The 23,351-nt window shown below is 38.7% G+C and overlaps 1 protein-coding gene across 4 annotated transcripts in view; it reads left to right on the forward strand.

The window, feature by feature from the left end:
• The window catches only part of FMN1 (formin 1), a 380,104-nt gene that overhangs the window by 171,164 nt on the left and 185,589 nt on the right, over positions 1 to 23,351 (forward strand). For all 4 annotated transcript variants that reach the window (XM_074327933.2, XM_074327935.2, XM_074327934.2 and 1 more), the window contains one exon: positions 21,552 to 22,285. In XM_074327933.2, the coding sequence (XP_074184034.2) occupies positions 21,552 to 22,285 (734 nt within the window). The remainder of the gene's footprint in view (positions 1 to 21,551; positions 22,286 to 23,351) is intronic.

Here is a 23,351-nt window from a genome sequence, read left to right on the forward strand (position 1 = left end):
TTATATCTCAACTAAGAGATTTGTCACGTCTTAGATCTTGTGATTTCCATAGATAAGTGGTAATTTCTTTTACTGTCTCTTGAAGCTGCTGTAGGTGTCTCTGTGATACAATTATGCTTATTTAGTTTCAATACTCTGTATGGAATGACTCCTGTCTGTTGCAAATATGTATAATACGCATAATTTAAAGTATTAATTGCAATAAGTATATTGCATAGATGGGTGGGTTTGTGTAATAGGTAATCTGGGTATTTTACAATTATTTTAGAAGCCATTCCCCAATCTCACCACTGGAGGTCAGCTCGACCCTTTTTCTCTTAATAAAACTCAAAGTAATTTTTCTTTTGAGGATTGAAGCAGCATTCCAGTTCAGAGCTTTGCTTCAAACATGAAAAACAAAATTTCTCTTAGCTTATTTCACAGAACAGCATTCACGTATACGTATGTATATGTCTATATTTATAGGCATAATGCTTAAAGCACGTACAGAAGCAATCATGTAGTATTTATGGCCAATACAGTCTATATGACAGGAGACATCGAGCCACCTAAAAACAAGGCCTTATGAAATCAATCATTTGTGTTTCATTAAAAATAAAATAAATCATCAAAAAGGAATTAGAGGTCTCTCTATCATTCATTCATTTATTGATTAACTGTGTATTGAATTCTGGGTGTCAGGCACTGTACAAGATGCCAGAGAGCGCAGAACAAACATGGTCCTTTCTGGGACCTTGTAGTCCAGTCAGAGTGACAGATATTGATAAAATAGTCACTCAGTAAGTACAGTATCAGTGCTGTGCAGAAATATATAGTACGAGATGCTACAATAGGATATAATTTAGATTCGGAGGGTCAGGGAAGGATAATTGTAGGGAGCGACATTTAAGCAGAGGTCTGAAGGGTGATGAGGTGCTTGGCTGGTTTGAAAGACCACAGAGAGGCCGGTGTGAGTGGAACACAGTAAGTGACAAATAGGATGGGATAAAGCTCTGGAGTACTTCAGATGTTTCAAGTGCATCCCAGAATTTTTAAAAATGCATTTTATATTGAGAACTAGATTACATTGTGTGTGTGTGTGTGTGTGTGTGTGTGTATGAGAGAGAGAAATTAGAGTTCTACTGAACACAACTTATTTCATTTGATCTGATATATTCAGCTCTCCTGTTTGAAAAATGCTCGTTTTAAAAGCCTAAATTGATTTGCTATTCCATTAATGGTTAATGGACTTCAGTTTGAAAAACACTGAAGTGCCAGGAGGGCAAGAGGCCAGATTCTGGAAGGGTTTGTTGGTCTTTTTAATATTTCTCAATTTCATCCTCAGAACAATGATAATCTACTGACTAAATTCTGAGCAGAGGAATATATGACATGAAGAGATTTGCATTTTCGAAAAACTCCCCCCCCCCACCAGAACCCTTATTTGCTGCAAATATATAGATATTACAGTATAATTTAAAGTATTAATTGAGAAAACATAGATTAATGTTTTGTTTTTATTCAAATTCAGATGGAGATTATAAGTTGAACCATATGAAATTGCTGATAGGTGACCAATTTTAACTTGTAAAATAGCAGTTTCATAATCTAATATAGTCATACCAGAAGGCAGGAGGTATATTGCTCTGGATGGATCATACTCTGAAATATTCACGGGGACCTCAGCAGAGATTGAGAGACTGCAGCTGAAAATGTCATGAGGCCTTGCCCATGGGATCGTGACACTGCTGTATTTGATGGTAACTCTTCAAATTAGAATTGTTGAGACCGCTCTTGCCTCTTGTGCCCCACGTCACTCACAAAATAATCTTGGTGAGCAATTTTCCAGCTTTCAGGTAATCCATGAAAAATAACATGGCTAAAATTTTTTATCCAACTTAAATTAGTATTCCCTGGTGTAGTGAACAGGCTAAATATATCATGGATCTTTCTCAGTGAGCCCAAACTGATGTTTTACTCCCTAAAAAATAAATAATTGTGACCAACTAGTGATCAAGTTGGCCTCTGTAAAATTACTTGTATTTTTGTTCCTTCGTAGACCTTTTATAGTAAAACTTTCACTTCTAGAATTAGAAGTTATGGGGCTGTTCTACTGTACAGCTACCTACACAGAAAAATGATTTAGAAGATTAGGAAAGGAAGTGAATTAAATATCTAAGTTATATTTATTGCATGTCTTTTTGTTAAAGAAATGTCTCGTTGAATATTTCTTTACTTCTCCCACAGATTCCATTTTTTTGTTTTTTAGGAAAATGAAATTTGAAAACTAAGATATGTCCTGCCCCTCATTAATAAATAATCTGTTTTTTTATTGTTTAAAATTTATTTTTCAATAAGTATTGTTGGAAATTTATGAAGTTACCTCTGATTGTGTTTTTCCTACTTCAAACTCCTATTATGTCATTCTTAACCACATCATCTTCTAACCCTTTTAAGTAGTGAATCTATAATTATTTTCCTGCGGAAAAGAGTTTTTCTTTTTGATATTTTCAGCACATAAAATAACATTGATTCTCATGTTGATGAATATGGTAGAATATCATTCTTTTTGTATGAAATTCCAACATTGCGGGGTAGTGGCTCAATCTTGAAGCTTGATTACCAAAAACAAATGGAAACTCCTTTCCTTTTGCTATAAAACAATAGTGGACGGGCCCAAAACTGAGGAGGGGAGAAAACAAGATTGCATTACAAATCTGGCAACATCAGCCACACTAGTAAAATCAAATCCAATGTTGTTTTATGACTCTGAATTTATGTGAGTGCCCAGGATCAAAGGGCTCGAATCCCACTGGACTACAAGGTCCATAGTTCATGGCAAAAACTCATCAAAAAGAACATTTTAGTCGTTTAAGCTTTTCATTTTAATCAACCACAGCAATAAAAGAGCCTTTAGGTGTCCAAAAACATTTTGCAAGATCAAGAGGTGGTTCCCTCGCTCGTAGCAACGGCCTTCTTATTGGATCCATATAATGGCTGTGGCCTCAGCGTGTCAAAGGGCCCCTGCTCCCACATTGTTTGCCCTTGTGGGATGGTTTCTTTTGGTTCTTCTAACTGTGTATTATGTGATAATAAATTATGGTGTCTGACGGAAGGACCATAAAATTTTCACACCATCTATCAAGCTATTGCAGCCATTTAAAGTTTGGTCTCTGACAGCACGCCAGTACTTTGTAATGTTTAGACAGAAACAGAGGCCACTGCCGGCCTCTTGACAAGTATCTAGAGAGAACTCTGCACAGGAGAAAGAAACACGAGGCTTGAGAGTGAGACCGAGTCTTAAGTCATAGTCCTGACACTTCCTATGACCGAGGTTTCGGACAGTCCATAAAATGGGGATGCTACCCTCAGCGGGGCGTTACTCAGATTACAGAGGGTGATATTTGTGAGGAGGCTATCCGGCAATCAGAACAGATACACATGAGGCGTAGATTAGGCCTGGCACCAGTCTTAGCCAGTCCTTCATTGTCAACAGGAGACCTGAGGAGGGAACGTGGAGAACTGACCAGAGAGGAACACGTCGATAAGAAATTGTTCTTGAGAAAAGGGAGGAGGGTGAAATGAGGTTGAATTAGCTCTGGGGAAAAAAGGGCGGCATTTCTTTTAAGACAAGAAGAAAAACTTTTTAACGGAGTGCTTTTGTCTATAGACTATTGACACTTTTATTTCTTTGGCCCCGTGCATGGGAAAAGAAACTCAGACACCTAATATTTTTCCACCTGAGTTCTTTGATCTCATCCCCTCCCACCTCTTCTGCACTTTTTCTCATTCATTGTTCCCTTTTTGGCAGGTGCCTCCCCCCATTTCTAATGATAAGTTCAGCTGTCCTTTACTTTAAAATCCTTTGCTTGACTGTACTGCTTCTGAAAGCTTCCATCCCTCCTCTCACTGGCGCAGCGTTCAAACGGTAGTTACAGGTTGCCGATTCCCCCACCACTTGCTTTCTATTACCGCTGTACTGAAGCAGCCGAGACCACAGAGGAAGCTATTATCCAGTGCTATCAGTCCCCTATCCGTCTTCATTGTCCATGTTGAAATCCTTGATCTCCTCCCTCTACATCTGAGACACTGAATTCTCCTGTGTTTCCTCCTCCTCTGAGTGTGTTTCTCTACCTTCTTTGCTGTCCCTTATGCTTGACTCTGCAGTACCCCCAAATGTGACCCTCCAAAAGGTGGCTTTTAGTTACCTGACTTTCTAAACATTGTCTCTTTGAGGTTTCGCTTGCTGCTGCAAGTTTATTTCTACGTAAAGGCTTTACAGACCTAATTATTTGGATTCACATGTTTTTCTGAGTTCCAGCTCCAGGAAAGTTCGAGTTTTTGCTGGAAAACCTACACTGGGAAATGTTTTGAGTATCTCCAATTTAAAATTTCCAAAGTCAGAGCATCAACAATTCTTATAATCCTAGGATTGAAATGACTTGTCTGCTTATCTTCTTCTGACTTTCCCGCCACCCAATGTAAACACAACACAAACCGTCTCTTTGATTAGCTGCCCTATATAGGTAAGGTTCCACTTTTCTCATAGAAGTCCAGGCCAAAAATCTCAGATGCGTCTTTGGCAACTCTTCCACCCTCGGCTTCTGCATCCAGTTGATTGCCAAATTATGCTAATTTTAGCCCCATGGCCCATTATATACACTCATTCCTTGGCACCCTGCTGCGATCATTCTAATTTGGCCTTTATCATATCTTGCCTATATTCAAGCGATGCTACAAATTACTTAGAGATTGTGATTCCTCTCTCTTACACACCTTTTGTGGCTCACTATTCCCTGTCAGGTTAAGTTCGAAGTCCTTATGATGGTATTTAAACCTTCTCTTGTAACTTTTGTTTTCTCTTCCACTGTTTGCCTATGCTTTCCCATCACTCTGCCTTTTTCTTCTAATTGGATTGCTCACAGTCTGCCACTCTACCTTTTGCCAATCCTTTGTGGCCCGGCAAGGTTTCCTCATCATACACGAAACCATCTCTGATTTCCCAAGGCTCCGTCCTCTGAAACCTCAGGCTCTTTCTACCAGATTAGGCACGTAGTAGACTCTTTCTCATATTATAATCACGAAAGTCGAGGTGCCACCCCTTCCTTCCAACCCCAGTGCCCAACACAAGAGGGACATAAACTTTCAATAAATAGCAAACAGTTGAGTCTGCCATCACATTAATACATGCATTAATGCATAAATTCACCACCAGTTGGTTTCCCCTTTTTCTTTCTCTGTAACAGAAACTGGGTTTAAACCAAAGCAATTTTACAGGCAGTATTTTTCAAATTCAGAGACGTAGGAGAATTATGTTTCCAGAAGGTTTTTAAAAGATACTTGTTTACAGTTTATGTTTTTCTATTGGAAAAATGGTGTTTATTGTTTTTTTGTTGTCTTAGATGTACATTTGTCAGATGTTGCATGTATAGATAGCTTATGGTGAGGGATCATTTGTAGTTTAGGTTAAAGCAACATAGATTCATTTGAATTTGTGATAATTTGTAAACCCTTTCATTCTATAGAGGAATTAAGGGCTGAAAGAGCTGATCTTAGAATCAAGCTTAATGGTTATCAACCTTTTCTTCCTCAGTGCCCCCAACAGGGAGGCAATGTGCCCCCAACAGGGCAGGGGTCCTTATAGCCTAGGAAGTTGACCACCCATTGAGATTTACCTTCTGGTTACTGTGTGTTGGCAGTAATAGAGCCCAAGCGTATGTAGGCAGCTGATGGAAGTACCGTGATTGGAATTCGGGTTTTGTCCCAATCCAGTGTTCCATCACTTAAGCCATGTGGAGACTGCTCTGCCAAAAAGGAGAAAGTGTTACCAGCAATTAAGTCATGTGCAGAAAAACTGTCATGCAGCCCATAGTGGTTGGCGGTCCTGAGTATATGCAATCTGAGGTTTAAAATGACATGTTTAAAACCAGTCTTCAGACACACGAACAAAATTAAACATGGCTCTTTTAGGAACGTACAGATCAATTGGAGGAAAATAGGGCTACCTCTTCCAAGTATTTAATTCAATTTCAATGTTGTTGTTTTTTAAGGTCAAATGGTTTGTCTAATACTTTTTTGCTTCTTTCCTTACTCTTTATCTCTGCAAGATTAAGAATTGCTTTCAGCATTTATAAATAGGAGCTTGAGACATTATATTATAATTTTCAATGAGATTTTCTAGATTTGTGAGACATGGATCAGTGTCCAGACTGACTGTTCTATTGTGACCTGGACTCCAGCACAGGACTTCCACAGCATCACTCACTCCTTGCTCATTCGCAAACTAATTGTCTTAAAAAAAAAAAAAAAAAAAAAGTGGAGAGACTGAGCGGCTGCCTGTTTTCAGGAAAACGTCTTGGAGCAATTTTACATTTTTCTTCCCAAACCTGCAACCAAGCACTGCCCATAACAAAAGACCATTACTGAGAAGTTGTGAATTTTGCTGGGGGGTTGCTGCAAGCCCCCCCAAAATCAGCTTTAAAACCAATCATACCCAGAAACATAAAGACAAATCTTTCCTCCTTTATGAGCCCCAGTTTTTAATACTGGACTGTTCAGTGTTTTCTTCACAAGTACACAAGTGTTTGGATTTAATTCTAGTCTTTTATTCTTACCTGTGCTATGTTGATACGAAAATCTGAAAAACACGTGACAGAAAAATATAAAAAAGAAAGTGATTTGGAAGAAAATAGGCATTTGCTTTTATATTTGGCAACTGCAATTGAGATTGGGGTATGTTTAACAAAGTAAATTTGGACCAAGAAAAATGATCTTCACGCCAATCTTTATAAAAATCAAAATTCCTTTCTTTCAAACACTTCAACCATTCTAATCTGTTTCATATGTGTATTAATATTGTATTCAAGGACATGCAATCAGAAAGCCTTCTGCTCTGTTCAGTCAGGGAAAGGTGATGGTCCAACATTGAGATTCCTAGTAATCTAAATATTTAGAGTATAAGTAGTTTGTAATTATTTAGAACGGATGACTGGCATGGATACTTGAGTGAGTTCATTTTTTCATGAAGGGTGCATGACACAAAACTGGCACATACAAACTCTTGTCGCGGGCAGACACAGTCCATGAGAAAGCAGCATGTTGATGGTATGAAACACCACAAGTTATTTAGTGATATAGATGTCATATAGTTAGCCCTGTTTCATCATTAACCTGTATATTTAGTTAATAACTTGAATGCCTTATGAAGAAATTATGTATGAGCTTTCAGGTAATAGTGCCCCTGTCTTTTCGCATTATTATATGTGCAGCTGTAACATTTAAAATAGAAAAATTGCTGGGGAGAAAAGTTTTCAGCCATCTATAACCCTCTGTCAAACTAAATTTGAAGCGACATTCAACTTTGCATAGAATAGTTAAACATTTATTTTGGATACATTTCATGAATTATGTTCCATGCTTGATCAGTTAGGAAATAAGAATACTGATTTAAATTCATATCTTCCAATTACTGGAAAAAAATGAAAAACGTAATTCTTGTAATAATTATCCCTTCAAAAAGCACAAATTATGGAGATGAGTATCAATCAAAAGCAATATACTGGTTTAAGCTAAGGGGAGGGGAGAGTGGGGGAGGAAAACAAGAATATGGTTTGTCTATATTCCAGGAGAAAAGAATTAAGTCAAAATGAGATCTGAACCTTTCCAAGCTGTTCTGTGTGCATCATACTTGAGTGTAATTTCACATGCATCTTCGTGTTCCAAGTATCATTAAACATCTAGTAATCAGAACAAATGTTCTGCCAAATTCCATTTATTTTCTTAACTGTTTAAGGCATTGAACACCCTAGATTTATAAATATATAATTAAAATCCTTATTTAAAAAAAATAAACGTAGATGAGGGATTTACATTTTTCTTAATCTATGTTTACATAAAGAAAAGATCTGTTTCTAAATATTACATCAGATCTTTGTGAGCTCAAATAAATCAGTGTGATACTTTGCCAAAACTGTTTCTAAAAAAGATGGGTATTGATCCTCTATGGTCAGGAAGTTTTAGAATTCTCTCGATGCTCAAAATGACCATTATTCTGTGTCCCTTTGTTTTCAAGAGGATGAGCTTAGGTGCTTTGGACGAACTCTGTCACTTGCGTGCTGTCAGAGCACATACATCCTCAACTGCAAATATTCCAAATAAAGCAAGCACAGCTCTAGAAACATTTCTGTCTCTTCTTAGATAGATCTATAACTGGAGATGCTTGATAAGCTTTATTGCTTATATACAGAAACTCAAAAAGAGCCTAGCCATTATGAAAAATAAACCTGTCACCCACATTATCGTGGGTGCAATTGGAAGGTTCTTTTTGTTGATCCAGGCATTTATATGACCCCTGCTCTAATCATTTTGGTGTCTGTCCCAGTGAAGGAAGATTGGAAAATAACTCATAACACTTGGATGCACATGAAATAAAACATGTCCGTGGGTGCCTCAATTATTTTGAAATGGAAATATATTTGAAACTATAAAAATTCTTACCAATAAAAGCATGTGTATTCACAATGATGGCATTATGAATGTCTTTGGTGTAGCACGTTTACTTTGATTAATTTGGGGTCCGTCCATTTGTCAACTCTCATGTAAGCTCTGTGCATATTGTACAGTAATTGAATCTGGAGGTTCCCCGAATGAAACACACTTACCAGGTCTGAATGGAGATAGACCTGTAACTTTGGACTTTTGAGTGGTAGACTCTCATGAGGCTTGTTGGAAAGGACATGGTCTCCATCAGCTGTGCACTCCTCAGCTAGGACCTCACTGAGGAATAATAGCAGTAATCACAGAGATCGGAGGATTTTGATCACATATGTAACAGGCCTTGCATGGACACCTCTCAGGGATTCCTTCCCCTTTCTCTTCCTTTTGCTGAGTGAATGCAGTAGTCACAGGCACTATAGCTTTGGAGACTTCTAATAGTTGGCTGAGCACATTGGAAAACTTCTTTATTCAACAACTTTCTGAGTGCCTGCTACAGGCCAGGCACTCCTCGTGGTTCTAGGAATGCATCAGTGAACAAGGGAGACAAAAACGTGAGTCCTCATAGAGTTGATGTATTTAGAAGATGGCAGGAGGAAGAGAAGGTATCAGTAGGCAGAACAATCATGAAGGTAGGAAGAGGTTCAGGGCTTTAGACTTTTCAGAGAAAGCAAGACAAACCATTTTCAAGTTCCGCTGTGGAGTCCCAAAGGAGAATGAGGAAAAAATGACAGAATTGGGTAACTCAGGAAGCCATGAGTGCTTTTCATGAGTAGAATGGTGGTGATCTATGAGTAAACCAGATTTTTGAGAAATTACACAAAGAGTATGGTAGAGATGCAAAGATAGTAGGTAACTGAAAATCTTTTAAAGTTCGTAAAATGAGCAGTGGGAGATTTTTATCTTGAGGAGGGTGGCAGAATTAGACAAGTGTTCTGGTCATTGTGGGGAGTGGGCAGATGTGAGAAGAAAGGACTTGAGTACTTTTTAAGGAGCGGTAAAAAGGCAAGAGAGGTACCTGTCGATGAATATTGAAAAAATAGAAGAATTTTGTTGTAAACCTCAATGTGTCTTGGACATAAATGGTATTGTAGTTTTTGTTGTATGATACAATGCTCATTTAATGTGCATTCTCAGGGTATATGGATCCTACTTAATGCAATTTATTTAGAAGAAAGGTTGACTTTTATTTGACTCCATTGTGTTTACCCTTTTCTCTTGGGCCACCATGTAAACATACATATTAACCTATACACAGGAGACATATGAATTGTGCTAGTACTTCCAGCTGACAATGTACTGTAAATCCAGCTAGTTACTGTTCCTTAACATCCAATATTATATAAACTCGGCAGTGTTTTTCAGTCAGAGTATCAATTTGTTCTGAGTTTCACTTTCCACGACATACATCTATTAGGAAGCAAGACAGGTAATGTCATCCTCATCTGACAGAATAGAGAGAATTTGCAGCTTATAATACTGAAGGGATAACAGGCGTCCTGTGTCTTGGAGACCCTGTAAGTACAGGAGGAAACTGTTCTAACTGCACCGCGGAACAGACTGTTTTGATAGGTGGTATCTCTCTAAGGAAAAAAGTTACCAATCTATTGTAAATCCAAGGCGCACTTTTAACCTAAGACTCTGATCCCTGCTTTGGAGGCTGGCTTAAGAAAAACCCTAATAAAGAAAACGCTTCCAGTTGGCCTAGGTATAGAAGATGTTGGGTCCTTTTCCTTTACAGAGCAGAAAATTAGGCCCTTGGATCCCTGAAAGCACTTACTGATCAACTACTATGAGAAAATCAGACTCATCATAAATGTGATAGAAAATAGACCATGAGAAGGAGGAAGAAATAAGACGGCACAGTGTTCCAGGCAACGTAACATCCTGCCTGACACTGAACTGTTAGGAGTCACCCACGCACTCCCTGGCTGTGTTCTCATATCGCTGCAATGTTAGGTGCTGTGGGACGTGGCAGGACCATCTTAGATGATTACCATTAACCCCCTTCCAGCCGTGACCTAGAGAGAGAAAAATCTCTGGAAATTGGACCACAGGAGTGAAAATGCTATAGCATTGATGAGAAAGGTGAAACTTCTACCTTAGGGATTTCAGATATTTGTGTCTCTTTAAGACATAGATATTTCTTTAGCTACTTTTGGGACTAAAGGTTAAATATCCTTTTACAATAACGTTAAAACTAAGTATTTGCAGAACTGCTGAAATACCTCCATGGATCCCTAGAAATCTTGTTTGTAAGCCTCCTGATCTTTTTCTGGCCTGTGTGTTGCACAGATGAAGAAAAAAGCCAGAGATAAAGAGATAAGAAGCATATTTAAGTTCATAACAGCAGTCTTATGCTGAACCAAATCCAGGCATTCTGACCACTATTTTAGTGGTTTTTCCATTACCTGAACCAGCCTGTCCAATTATAGTAGAAAATATTTCTCCTTGGGTTTATTACTTAGAGAATGAAGACTATACTCAATTTTGTAAGCTTCTTTTTTTTTTTTTTTTGGCATTTCAACTTATGTCTTGTATAATGAGTGTGTCTTTTGGCTGGGGTGAGCAATTTTGGGATATTTAAGACATTTCCCTTCCTAGCTTCCTCTAGAGGAGGCATCCTAGGCCAGAGCCCAGATCTTAATGAAAAACACATATAAACCCTTTTGTTTGTTTTCCCTGTCGATTAGCCTATAATTTAAAACCCATTCAATGACAGATTTATCAAGTGACTAATCCCTGGGAAGACTTGAAGTGGCAAGGAGAAGGTGGTTGTGGCCTAGGCACACATCATTGGTCATTTGTTCAAATACTAAGGTAGGAAGCCAAATACCTCCTTGCTTACTCATGAGAGGATATTCAAGGAGGTTAGTTATGAGTGTTAGTTATGGACTGGCTCGTTACTGTATAATGAAAGCACCACAGACAATCTGGGATGTCTCTGCTGGACAAACTGACCTATATGTTCTTTGGTTTTCTTCAGTTGTCAGTGAAAAAGTTATGTCAGAATAAGAATAAGAATAAAATTAAGAATAATGTAAAACCCATGCAGCTCAGATGTCTTGAAATTTAGAAATAACTCACAAATATCTCTTTTCAACTAGAATGTGAGTTTCTCGAAGTATGGATGGTTTCTTTTTTTAATTTTTATTTATTGGGGTAACATTGGTTAATAACATTATATAAATTTCAGGTGTACAACTTTATAATACGACATCGGTGAACTCCATTGTATGCTCACTACCCAAAGTCTGGTCTCCTTCCAACACCATCTCTTGACCCCCTATAACCCTCTGTGTCCTCCCCCAATCCTGTTCTCTTCTGGTAACCACCATTCTGTTGTCTATGTCTATTGGTCTATTCGTTTTTTTGGTGTGTGTGTGTGTGTGTGTGTGTGTATGTTTGTGTTTGTTCATGTGTTGCTTTCTTGTTTGATATCACACGTTAGTGGAATCATACAGTTCTTGACCTTAATTTACTTTTCACAAGACCTGGTGCATTGTAGATATTCATCAAAGTTTTTGTTTGAATATTAGATGGCAGAGAGACCATAATCTCATCCCACTTTGATATAATGAAGACTTGTTTACAGTCTGTCACTATAACATTGGTAAAGATGTGGAAACTGTTTTTGTTCAGTAATCCTATAGTCTTATATGGAAGTTTCATCTTTACTTTTAATACTAGAAGGAACTCAAGTGACCCCTCCTGACTTGCTGTCATTGGACAATGCTCTTTAAGTGATCTAATACCATCTTTCATTTCCTATCTCTTTTCAATTAAAATATAAGCAAAGTTAGGAGTATATGAGACAAACACCATTGAGGGATCCATTTCATAGTTTTCAAAATGATACCATTGGACAGATGGGCGTTTACCATAGTATGGTGTCATTTCATAGACAAAGCATGAGTCGAGAAAGAAATATTAAATGATTGCTGTAATTACTTGGAGAACCTCAGTTTGTCACAGTATTAAGGACCAGGGTTTACTACCTGATGCTTCTAAGGTCACATGTGCTCTAGAGCAGGTCATACATGCCTTATTGGACTAGCTGTAGCTTCAGTAGTGATAATAATAATACAACATAAAATCCAAGTCCTCTCCCTTAATAGAGAAGGAATTAGTATGTTGGCTCATTTCCTAGAAATGTGCAGTCTTGGGTTTGCTTATTAGATTTAGAATTACTTTTTTTGGAAAATTGAAGTCTGAAAATCATTTCCATGAAAGTCCCCAGGTATATCCATTCTGTGACTTACACAATATTTAGTGATATTAATAACTTAGAAATAAAACGTTACCAGAATCTCCCATGAATAATGATTTTTTTATTCTTTTGTTTCACAAAAGCACTCTGGCTAGAATCCTGTTTTGTTTTGTGTTTTTTTTTTGCCAGGTAGGAACCTCAGTCCAGATTTCAAAGATTGTTTCATTTGTTTTACTTCCCCACTACTTCCTTGAATGACTGTTCATAATATTTGCTTATTTTTGAAGTATATTCCTGAATACTTGTAATAACTATCACATTTCAAAAACAATTCGCAACTTTATCTGAACTTCATACTGAACTACTGGTGTGTTTTCAGAGCCCCTTAACAAGTCAGTTTGGCCTTGTGTGTATTTTGCATTCATAATGAGAATTGGGACTCTTTCTTTATATGGCTTAGATAATACTGTTCGTACATCCTTAAGAAACTTTCATGAGCGGAGCTGTATTCTAGGAAGCTTCGAGAGAAAGAGATATGATGAAGTCTTGGGTGTAGAAATTGTTAGCATTTTAGAACTAGAGGAAACCTTAGTGATTAAGTATTTTAACCTCTCATTTTAGATATTAATAAAATCAGGATTACAGGAAGTAAAAAAATGGACTGAAAAAACTGGGAGCAGAACCTAGATCTTTTGACCCTCGGCCAGTGTTGCCCTACCCCCACCCCCTCTCCACACACACTTGCCTGGAAAACAAAAAACTTCAGATCTATCATTTACTCAATGATTCCAGTTCTTTGCCAGAAGGACAGAGGGCAAATATTTCAGAGAAAGTATCTTTAATTAGAAAGTACCTCTATTTCTCTGTTGGCATTCTGACTTCTTAAACAGTATTGAATGGGAAGGATTACTCATTACTGAGGACCCATGTGATAAGGTGACTAGCATGAAACTTTCATAGACTAGCATGAAAGGTCTGAATTTGAGTCTATCTTGTTGGCAATTTACTTAATTTCTCTGTGCCTGCCTTCATCTGGGAAACAGTTACAATACCAGCGTTCTTACAGGTGATTGCCATAATTATGTGCATTCATATAATACAAATGCATAGGCAGTATATCATGTTGTTAGTCAATAATCATGAACTATTATTTTGGCTACTATCGATTGAATCAATTCAAACTGGTAAAGAGGAAAAAGCATGAATTTTCATATCAAACAGGATTCATATTCCTTTGTCACTGTACAAGTTATGGTCTTATATAAGTTAACACATCCTCCAGGATGGTTGCCTTACAGAGAGTTTCAAGGAGTGAATTAAGGCACCCCGCACACTCACTCCATGTTGGTTTCATTTTTCTCGCCATCTTGTCTGAACATCAACATGGCAGATGATTACTGGGGATAGCACCATTTTTACATGTGTGTAATTTAACTTTGTACTCTCTGTCATTGCATGTGTTGGGTTTTATTTCGGAGTCAACTTAAGTGCTATTTTATGTTTTGGTTGCTCTTTACCCAATCTGTTCCTACCATGTTTCTCTATTTTCATTTTTTTTCTGTCCCTCCTAGTAAGTTCCAATTGCAGTGATATGTCAGATGTGCCTCATGTTTCCGATTGTCCCTGAGATGGCCTCTTAGTTGTAACACAATGTGATTTATTTCTGGTAAAAGCAAAAACATTTATCCATCAGAGTTAATTAAAGCCAGCTCTTGTTAACTTATGGGATTTTTATCAAACCCAATGCCATTCTTTTCATTAACAGAGACTTGTTTTTACAGTAGCAAATATAAGTCAGTTATTGACATTGATGCAACCTTCATAAACAAAACAAAAGCCAGGTTGCCCACATCCAAAGCCATTGAACCACCATCTTCTTGCCTTACGTAAGAACTCTGTAAGAATGAAATCCCTTCCCTTTGAGGTGTTTCATGCTCCTAAGCCCCATTTTCCTTTACTTCCCTCAGCTCACACTGCACTTTTCTGAAGTGCTGATGCTTCACTGTGCTTCTAAACAGTTCCTGGGGTTTATCTTGTTTTCCCCAACTTAAGAATGTAGCATTTGGAAGAATTCGTGGAAAAGGTTGACTTAACTCAAGTTGTACAGCAGACAACCTGAATTTTTACTGGCCCTGGCAGCACCCCTGGGAGAGAACGTTCATAACAACAAAATGCTAATGGACGATTTTTCCACAGTGCTTTGGCACCGTCACGATGTCTTTCATCAGTAGGCACTTTTCCACCTTCTTTTTGACAGACATGTTTGTGGGGACCAGACAAGCAAAAGTCTCCCTCTGTTGCTTGGGTTTCAGTACAGTGTGTTCCTTTGATGATATCTCTGAGCAGTGTTAATGTAGAGGATATTAAAAAATAATGAGGATTTGGTAGGGGAAGAGAGAACCTGCCCCTGAGGAGCCTGGGGGAATTGCCTAGAGCCCAATTCCTAATGAGATTAGAATCATAAATGTGGTTCAATTCTGCTAGATAGTTTATTATACTTATGGGAACAGCCTTTAAGCTTACTTTAGCTCGTGATCTACATGAAATATTTTGAATTGTTAAAATTAAATATGGTCAACTTTTAGAAATACCCACACTTAAAAAAAAAAAGAAAAAAGAAAAAAGTCTGAATGTTTTATCTGAATTTTCTAGGCAATAACAACTATGAAATCTCACAGTTTATGCTATGTATAAGACTATCAAAGAGGAAGGGGACCAAATGTTTCCCTCTTTTTAAAAACATGGAACTTCCAGTCTAGTTTGCTGGGTAATACAGAGGCATAAGGAAGTCTTAATATTGAAAGCTAATGAAATAATTCAATCTAATAAGCATTTATGGATTACTAACTAGCCAAGCAGTGTGCAATGTTCTCGAAGTTCAAACACGAAGAGGCATGGTCCCCAACTGCCTGGAGCTTTTAGATTTGCAGAGAAGATAAACATAAATGACTATCGTGTAATGTGAACCTAGAAAGTTCCTTGGCAACAAAGTCAAAGGAAAACTTTTGTCAAGAAGAATTAAGAAAAGTTTAAGCCAGAAGGTTCTGCTGAACTTGACTGAATTTTCCTTTGGGGCTTTCACTAGGTGAAAATGGAAAGGGTGTTTTAAATAAGGGAAACAGCATGTGCTGAAGCATGAAGATGTGGGAGTTGGTTATATGTTTACATCTGTATTGGTGCAACACAGGGAAAGTATAGAGAAGTATCTGGAAAAGTAAACAGGCCAGGTTTTAAACAGCCAACGAGTAGCATGGAAAGAATTTAGGCTTATCTGTTATGTTGAATAACTAGTCTCAATGTGCTTAACGGAGGGATACTCCCCTTATGGGGACATATCAGAATTAGGAAGGGCCTTTTTCAAATAACACATGTTACTTTTGGAGATTCTGAAATGACCCAAGTCAAAGTGATTGCCAAAACTAATCCACATCGTGACATCGTGGTGTCATACTCTCTCAGCTGTGTTTAGAGCAGAAGAAAGATCCAGAACAGTTACTGTTGGTTTCAACTCCGGCTGCCCATTGGAATTTCTTGGGGAGCTTTAAGGATACCAGCGTGAGGACACTATCTCAGACCAACTGAATGATGATGACCTGGGGGGACGGCCCTGCCCATCAACTCTCTAGGTATTTCTAATGAGAACCACTACCGTAGACAGATAAAGATAGTGCCAGTGAAGGAAAAGGATGATTTAAACAATGATTTAATTGGGATTCTCTCTTAAACATTGTGAATTTGAATCTTGCTTAGAAGGAGATGGATATAGATTAATAGACTATTGCAGGTGGGAAGATGATGTGTTTAAAAATGAAAGAAATAGAAGCAATGAAGTTATAAGCAAAGGAAGGTTGATGAAACTTGGATAAAATCTGGTAGATAAAACTTGGGGAAGACTGGAAAGATGTCAAACTTCAGCACCTATCTCTTTTCACATAATATCTTGGGATAAATGCAGAAAAACAGGTTTTTATTTTCTTTAATTAAAGTTTATTGGGATGACAGTTGTTAGTAAAGTTTTTTAGCAGAGAGGGTCGGGGAGAGGGAAACCCATAATGCTTCATATGTCCTAAAGAACATTTATCTAAAAAGAATGAAAGGTTTGTATTGTTTTGGCTCCATGTACAAGCACCATGTTCAATGTGAAAGTAAAAAGCGCTGGAAAGAGAGTCGATCGGGTTTAAACGCATTCTGTTTCCTTCAGCCTTAGTTGCAATTTTGGATGTAAGGGCCTGGATTTGACATTTCATAAAGATTCTCAGGATCCTAGGTGAACATTATCAGTAGTACATGATGACCCAACAGAAAGTTCTAATCTCTGTGTTTGATTCACAGAGTCATTAGCAGTCCTAGATCTGGCTCTAGACACAGGAGGAGAAACAGCACATGGTTTCCACGTGCTAAGTGGAAGTGGTACTCAGGAAGTAGAATGAAAAATGCGGTCAAAAGCCAGTTTTCCCAAGGTCTCGAATCATGGTGTGCATGGACTTGAGATTCTTCATTGGTAATAGAGCCAGGCACAATTTGCAATAATTGATAGGATATGGATGGATACAGAATGAATAGGGTACTTACTACTTTAATCACTTTGAATTACTACCGTGTTTCCCCGAAAATAAGACCTAGCCGCACAATCAGCTCTAATGCGTCTTCTGGAGCAAAAATTAATGTAAGACCTGGTCTTATTTTACTATAATGTAAGACCGGGTCTTATATTAATTTTTGCTCTAAAAGATGCATTAGAGTTGATTGTCCGGCTAGGTCTTATTTTTGGGGAAAAACGGTATGTAATGCTGAGTTTCTGAACACAACCAAGGAAAAATCAGAATGATCAAAGGGGTTGTGAAACAGGGAAGGGCAAAGGTAAGTTGTTTCTTTACGTGGGCCATTTAAATCTTAATGGTCAGAAGCGTTGCTTACCATAATCTCAGTGTATCGATATGGAGTACAAGGAAATTCAATATTTCCTTCTTATTTGGTAATTCTTCCTGTCAGTGAATACAGTTTGTGAGAAAGCCATTCACGCAATCTGTGCTTAGTAGTCAGTCCCCTTACCTTTGGTGTTTGTGTCAGAGGAAGGAATGAGAGGGGACACCACCTGCAAAGGCCACCATGTAAGCTCATGGTCCTAGGTAAGGCAAGACATAATGTAAGACTGGATTCCAGGACGTATCTGGGGGAGGGGCAGGAGCCTAACGTGGAGAAAGTTGGCAGAAAATAGATGAGAAGAGCATACTAAAAGGTTTTCAGTGTCAGTCTGTAAGTAATGACCACAATTTGAAAGGATTTTAAGGAATAAACACCTGCTTTTTTTTTTTTTTTTAGTCCTCGTGGAACCAATGGGGCTAACCTGGGATGGGAAAAATGAATTAGACGGCTCTGACCATTGTCCAAATAAAGAGGCCCCAATGAAAAGTTGAGGCAGTGGGGATGGAGGGAAAGGAACAAATCCAAGAGATTAATGAAACTCGTTGATAAGCAATATGTTGGGAATGAAAGAAAGCGAAGGACATCCCACATGACGTCCTGATTTCCAGATGTGATGATTGGGAGGACGAGGGTGCCGTTAACTGCAAGGAGGAATTTCAGAGGAGGAACAGATTAAGGTGTGGCAACGGTGACTTCATTTTCAGACATGTTGAGTCTGAGGTGGCTGATTAAATATGTAGGTAGACCAGTCCAGAGGATCGTTGGAAGTACAGTTTGAAGATACCAATTCGGAAGTTACAGAACATGAGTACACAGATGACCCAGAGAGATTGTGTAGCTGACCCAGAGAAGGAAAAAATGGCAAGGAGGAGGCCTGGGGAACAACATTTAAGGGATGAATAAGGGAAAAGGAATCCACAGATTAACTGGAGAGAGCCGAGAAGAGGGAGGCAAATGAGGGTGAGTAGAGAGGGTATAGCAGAAGTTCCGGCAAGCAGAGAGAATTTCAAGGCATGGCCAATAGTCAACTGGAGCAATGCAGCTGAGAGGACAGAATCACTGAAGAGTGTTGACCAAATGTAACACTCAAATCATCTTTCAATAAGACAGTGGGGACAGAAGCCAACTAATTGATTGAAAGGTAGATGGATGAAAAAAACAGATAAAGCAAGAGTTCTGTACTTTTTTCCCCAAAAAACTCTGCTATGCAGGAAAAAAGGTAGGGTGAGAAAGAAAGGGTGACAACTAGAAAGGATTGAAGAAGGATTTAGATACCCTTATTTTTGCTTTAGAAGGGTACAACATGGTCCTGGGGAGCAAGCTGAGTCGAAAGCAAGTTGACATGGCCACTGGCCTCTGTGATCCATCAGGCAGCAAAGAGACAGTAATAATGATACCAAGCTTATATAGCACCTACTGTGTTCCAAATGTATATATGTCAATTGACATACATTAACATATATCAACTCATCTGCTTCTCATCACTGCCTTGTCAGGTGGACTCTGCTGTCATCCCCATTTTACTTACAAGAACACTGAGGTACAGAAAGGTTAAATAACCTTCTCAATTTGCACCCTGCCCAATACTTTAATCAAATGCCTTACAGAGCCACCAAAATGGTATATAGGCGTATATCTCAGCTTCCGCAGATTCAGAAGATGGATGGTTGAGAGGTGGGGAGCAGGGCCTTTGTTGTAGATACAGGCCAGTCGTGTAATAAAGAGAAAGTTTCTCTGTGGAACATGTCTTTGCAACTTTTTCATATTATTAAGAAGTTGAAGATTGAGTAAAATAATTGGCTTGTGAATATTATTTGACTCTTAGTCTTCTTGGAGGAAGGTTAGTCGGGAACAACAAGAGTTAGTTTGCTGTGGCAGAGCTGAAGTAGTCACTACAATGAAATTAAAAGGTTGATGAGTAAGTTAAGGTTGGAATCAGAGCTGAGATATGGGTGGAGGAGGACGGGAGGGAGATGGAGGTGGAGATGGGGGTAGGATGTTGAAACAAAGATTATCTTGATCACGTAGTTGAATGAAGCTTGAAATTACTTTCAGGCATTTGGTAGTAGAACTCACGAAAGATTGGGTAAACGTTTGTATTTGTAGTACGTTGTTTATCCTGACTGCTGAAGCTTTTCCTAGTTTTGTGGCCATCATTTCACAAAGGTGGCATTATTTGGAAATTTTTAAGAATGATTAGAGATCTGTTAGTCTCTTACTGTAATGTTGTCATGAGCAAGAGTAACTAACAGTAACATTTATTCAGAACTTAGTATGTTTCTGGCATAATGCCTGCTGCTTTATAGGAAATATCTCATTTTATCTTTATAAAAACCCTAGAGATGGTTCACTACTATCCTGTCTTTGCACTTGAGGAAACTTGGGCTTGAATATACTAAGTTCCCTGTCCAAGGTCATAGAGCTAGCAAGTCACTAAGCCAAGATGTGAACCAGGTACCAGTAGTGTGAGTCCAGAATGCAGACACCAAACCCTCTGTGCTACATGAGAAATAGATGGTGCTCTGAACCCCCCAATTATTTCCCGAGTTGGCTTGGGGCTGCCATGTCCATGTATGAGAGGATTAGCTTTAGAAAAACACTGTCTCTGGCTCTACTGATGGTAGTGACCTGTGGATTGTTTTTTTTAGGGAAAAGGTGAACCTGGAAAAAATATAGTTAGAAGTGTCTTAATGAAAGTAGAGAATCTTCCTATGTCTTCTTTACCTTCCCTGACTAGGCCATTAAAAATATTTCTTTACCTTTTCAGTGCAAAAAGGATCTGCACTTGTATACACTTTGGTATTCTAGATATTTGTGGGCTGAAATTATATAGTGAAGAGAGTTTTGTTAGCCATGGGAAGGTTCTTGGGACAGTCACTGAATGTAACTATTGCAGTGGTTTTTATCCATCCATCTTTTTTGTACTATGTACCTGCTGTGCTGCCGGCTGGGATACAGAAATGAAGGCAGGTACTGTCCCTGATTTCATCTTGTGGAGTTTATAATCTGATGGGGAAGGCAGAAATTAAATATGTGCACTGGAAATATTTAATTACTGTTATTGGATTTGGGGAATGTTAATAAAATTATAAATTTGATTGCTTCCCAGTTAACTGTATTAGGCTAACTGGCTATGAATGCTGGGAAATGGATGACGTTGTGACTGGCAGTATGCCAGCTCTGCGCTCATAAGTATAAAATCATACCCTCAAGGCTTTGAAATGACTGACGAGATAAGTATTAAAAAGGCCAGTGTCATAAAATGTAGTTTAAAATGCTGGGTATGTAGAAGAGAAAAATAGTAAATCTTAATATTCTCATTTCTATGCACTTATATTGCTTATTTATTGTTATATTGTGAATGATTATGAAACAGACAAAAATGCTTATGGGCAGCTTTGATATGGAAACTTTTTAAAAATATGTGTGCGTCATAGTTTCTACTCACAGCTTTTGTTTCTGCTGTATTGACCCGGAAACCCTGTAGAGGAGACATTCTAAGGACGACTGTGAGAACAGTAGCCTCCAAGCCAGAAGGATCTCCAGATCTAATTTTTTTCTTAAAATTTTGTTTTTCCAAACCAAATCCAAAAGTAATAAAAGATACATTCAAGCATGTTCAAACCTTTATTAAAAGTTTTGTCTTGTGTTTGATATTAAAACCAAGTGAAAGTTCTTGGATGACCATTTTACTTTAAGTCTTAATCCGTGATAATTATTCCCCATGAGCTCATATTGGATGAAATTCTGCTTCTCCAACTGTTTAAGTCTTTGGAAAATTCATAAAGTGAAATTTACACCTTGTTGGATTCTCAAAAAAACGTCTCTGTACTTCCCTGCATTTATGTGGGCTGTGCTGTGGTGGCATGGGGACGGTACTGCATTTTTTTATTTCTGATATTTGTTTTTTTATAAGCTCTTTACTTTCTTTCCCACCGCACAGGCTCAGTTTGAACTTCAGGCCTTTCATATCCGGGGTGAGCATGCAGTGATAACAGCGAGACTAGAAGAAACCATAGAAAACCTCAAACACGAGATAGAACACCGATGGCGAGGAGGATGTGAAGAGATGAGAGATGCGTGTATCTCCACCGATGACGACAACCCTCCAAAGACCTACAGAAATGTGTGCATCCAGACAGACAGAGAGACTTTCCTCAAACCCTGCGAAGGTGAAGGCAAGACGACCAGAAGTAACCCAATAATACCCAAAAAGCTAAACATTTCCTCTTTAAGCCAGCTCTCTCCCCCAAGTGACAACAAAGACATCCCTGCACCGCTGCAGTCTGTGGAAGGCGTCTCATCAAATCAGCAGAAGGCATCACCTCCCCCTCCCGCACCACCCCTACCAGCAGCCATCCCTCCCGCTCCTCCCCTCCCACCTGGACTTGGACCTTTGCCACCAGTCCCTCCGCCACCACCTCCGCCACCTCCTCTGCCTCCAAGCGCTGGACCTCCTCCACCTCCCCCCCCACCACTTCCTAACTCAGCTGCTCTGCTCAGTAGTGGGGGGCCTCCTCCTGGTCCAACACCCCCAGGACTTGTGCCCCCACCTCCTCCTGGACTCTTCTTTGGAGTCGGCCCTTCTTCTAGCCAGTGTCCTCGGAAGCCAGCCATTGAGCCCAGTTGTCCCATGAAGCCTCTGTACTGGACTAGAATACAAATAAGTGATAAGAGGTAAGCTCAACTCCCCTGGCCCATTCTTAGCTTGTGAATTCCCAGACTTTTGCACAGTGATGTTTTATTCTTACCAGTTTAATTTCTGCATAGTGTAGCGCTCATTCTCAAATGTGGTACAGTGAAAGCCCTGGATAAACAAAGTTTTGGGGAGTGTTTGGGGGAGAATGTCTGTCTCCACCAGGTCTTATCTGTATTTCATATGGATTGATGCTGGGGAGAAATGATGTGTTCAGTGTCAGATCCTTCTTTAGATAAATATTCCATTTTACAGACCAGAAATGAGTCCGGGTCTAAGAGCTTTCTCCACCATCGCTACAGTTAGCAAGTAATCATAAAGACATTGCCTGAATCTATACTGCAGGTTCACTGAAGATTTTTAGAATTATCTGTCTTGTCTTTAGATGGTATCATTAACCTAATGTCTGGTGTCTAACAGGTATGTGTAATTTTTCAATAAAAAACAAAACAAAAAACAGATCTAGCTGAGTCATCAGTTCTTCAGGTTAGAGGGGAGTCTTAAAATATAAACTCTCTGCTTGAACTCTGGTTCCCCTAGCTGTTCAGTGCCCTTACATTTTATACCATGTTGCCCATCAGAGAAAGTGCCAGTGTGTGGATAGCTAAAAAGCACCTTCCATTTGTATAGCTTGTTAAGCTAAATATGTAAGGCCCCAAAGTACGGTTATTTGGAAACTTCCATGCAAACAAATTTGAATAGGATTTCTTCTGCATCATTTCAGAGCCTGTCAAGAGGACAATGAGAGATGTTGTGTCACTTCTTGACTACTCTCTAGGTTTGAAGTTCATTTGCTTGCAAAGAACAGAAAATATAGAACACATTTTTTAAATTAAGGTTTTTGAACTTATTCACAAATCAAGATGTGGTGGTGAATTTTTCAATTTATGTAACATTTTTCTTGGGGAACGCAGGATATTGAATAAAATAACATCCAATTCACAAGTATAAAGCAACTGGAAGTCACTATAGGAGAAGTGGGGGGGATACCTTAAAACTAAGCATATGGCGAACTAAGTTGATTATATACTTCATATTTGGCCCATT

Source organism: Rhinolophus sinicus, chromosome 3 (assembly GCF_057876585.1).
Source record: "Rhinolophus sinicus isolate RSI-liver-muscle chromosome 3, RSI-T2T, whole genome shotgun sequence".
Classification (NCBI taxonomy): domain Eukaryota; kingdom Metazoa; phylum Chordata; class Mammalia; order Chiroptera; family Rhinolophidae; genus Rhinolophus; species Rhinolophus sinicus.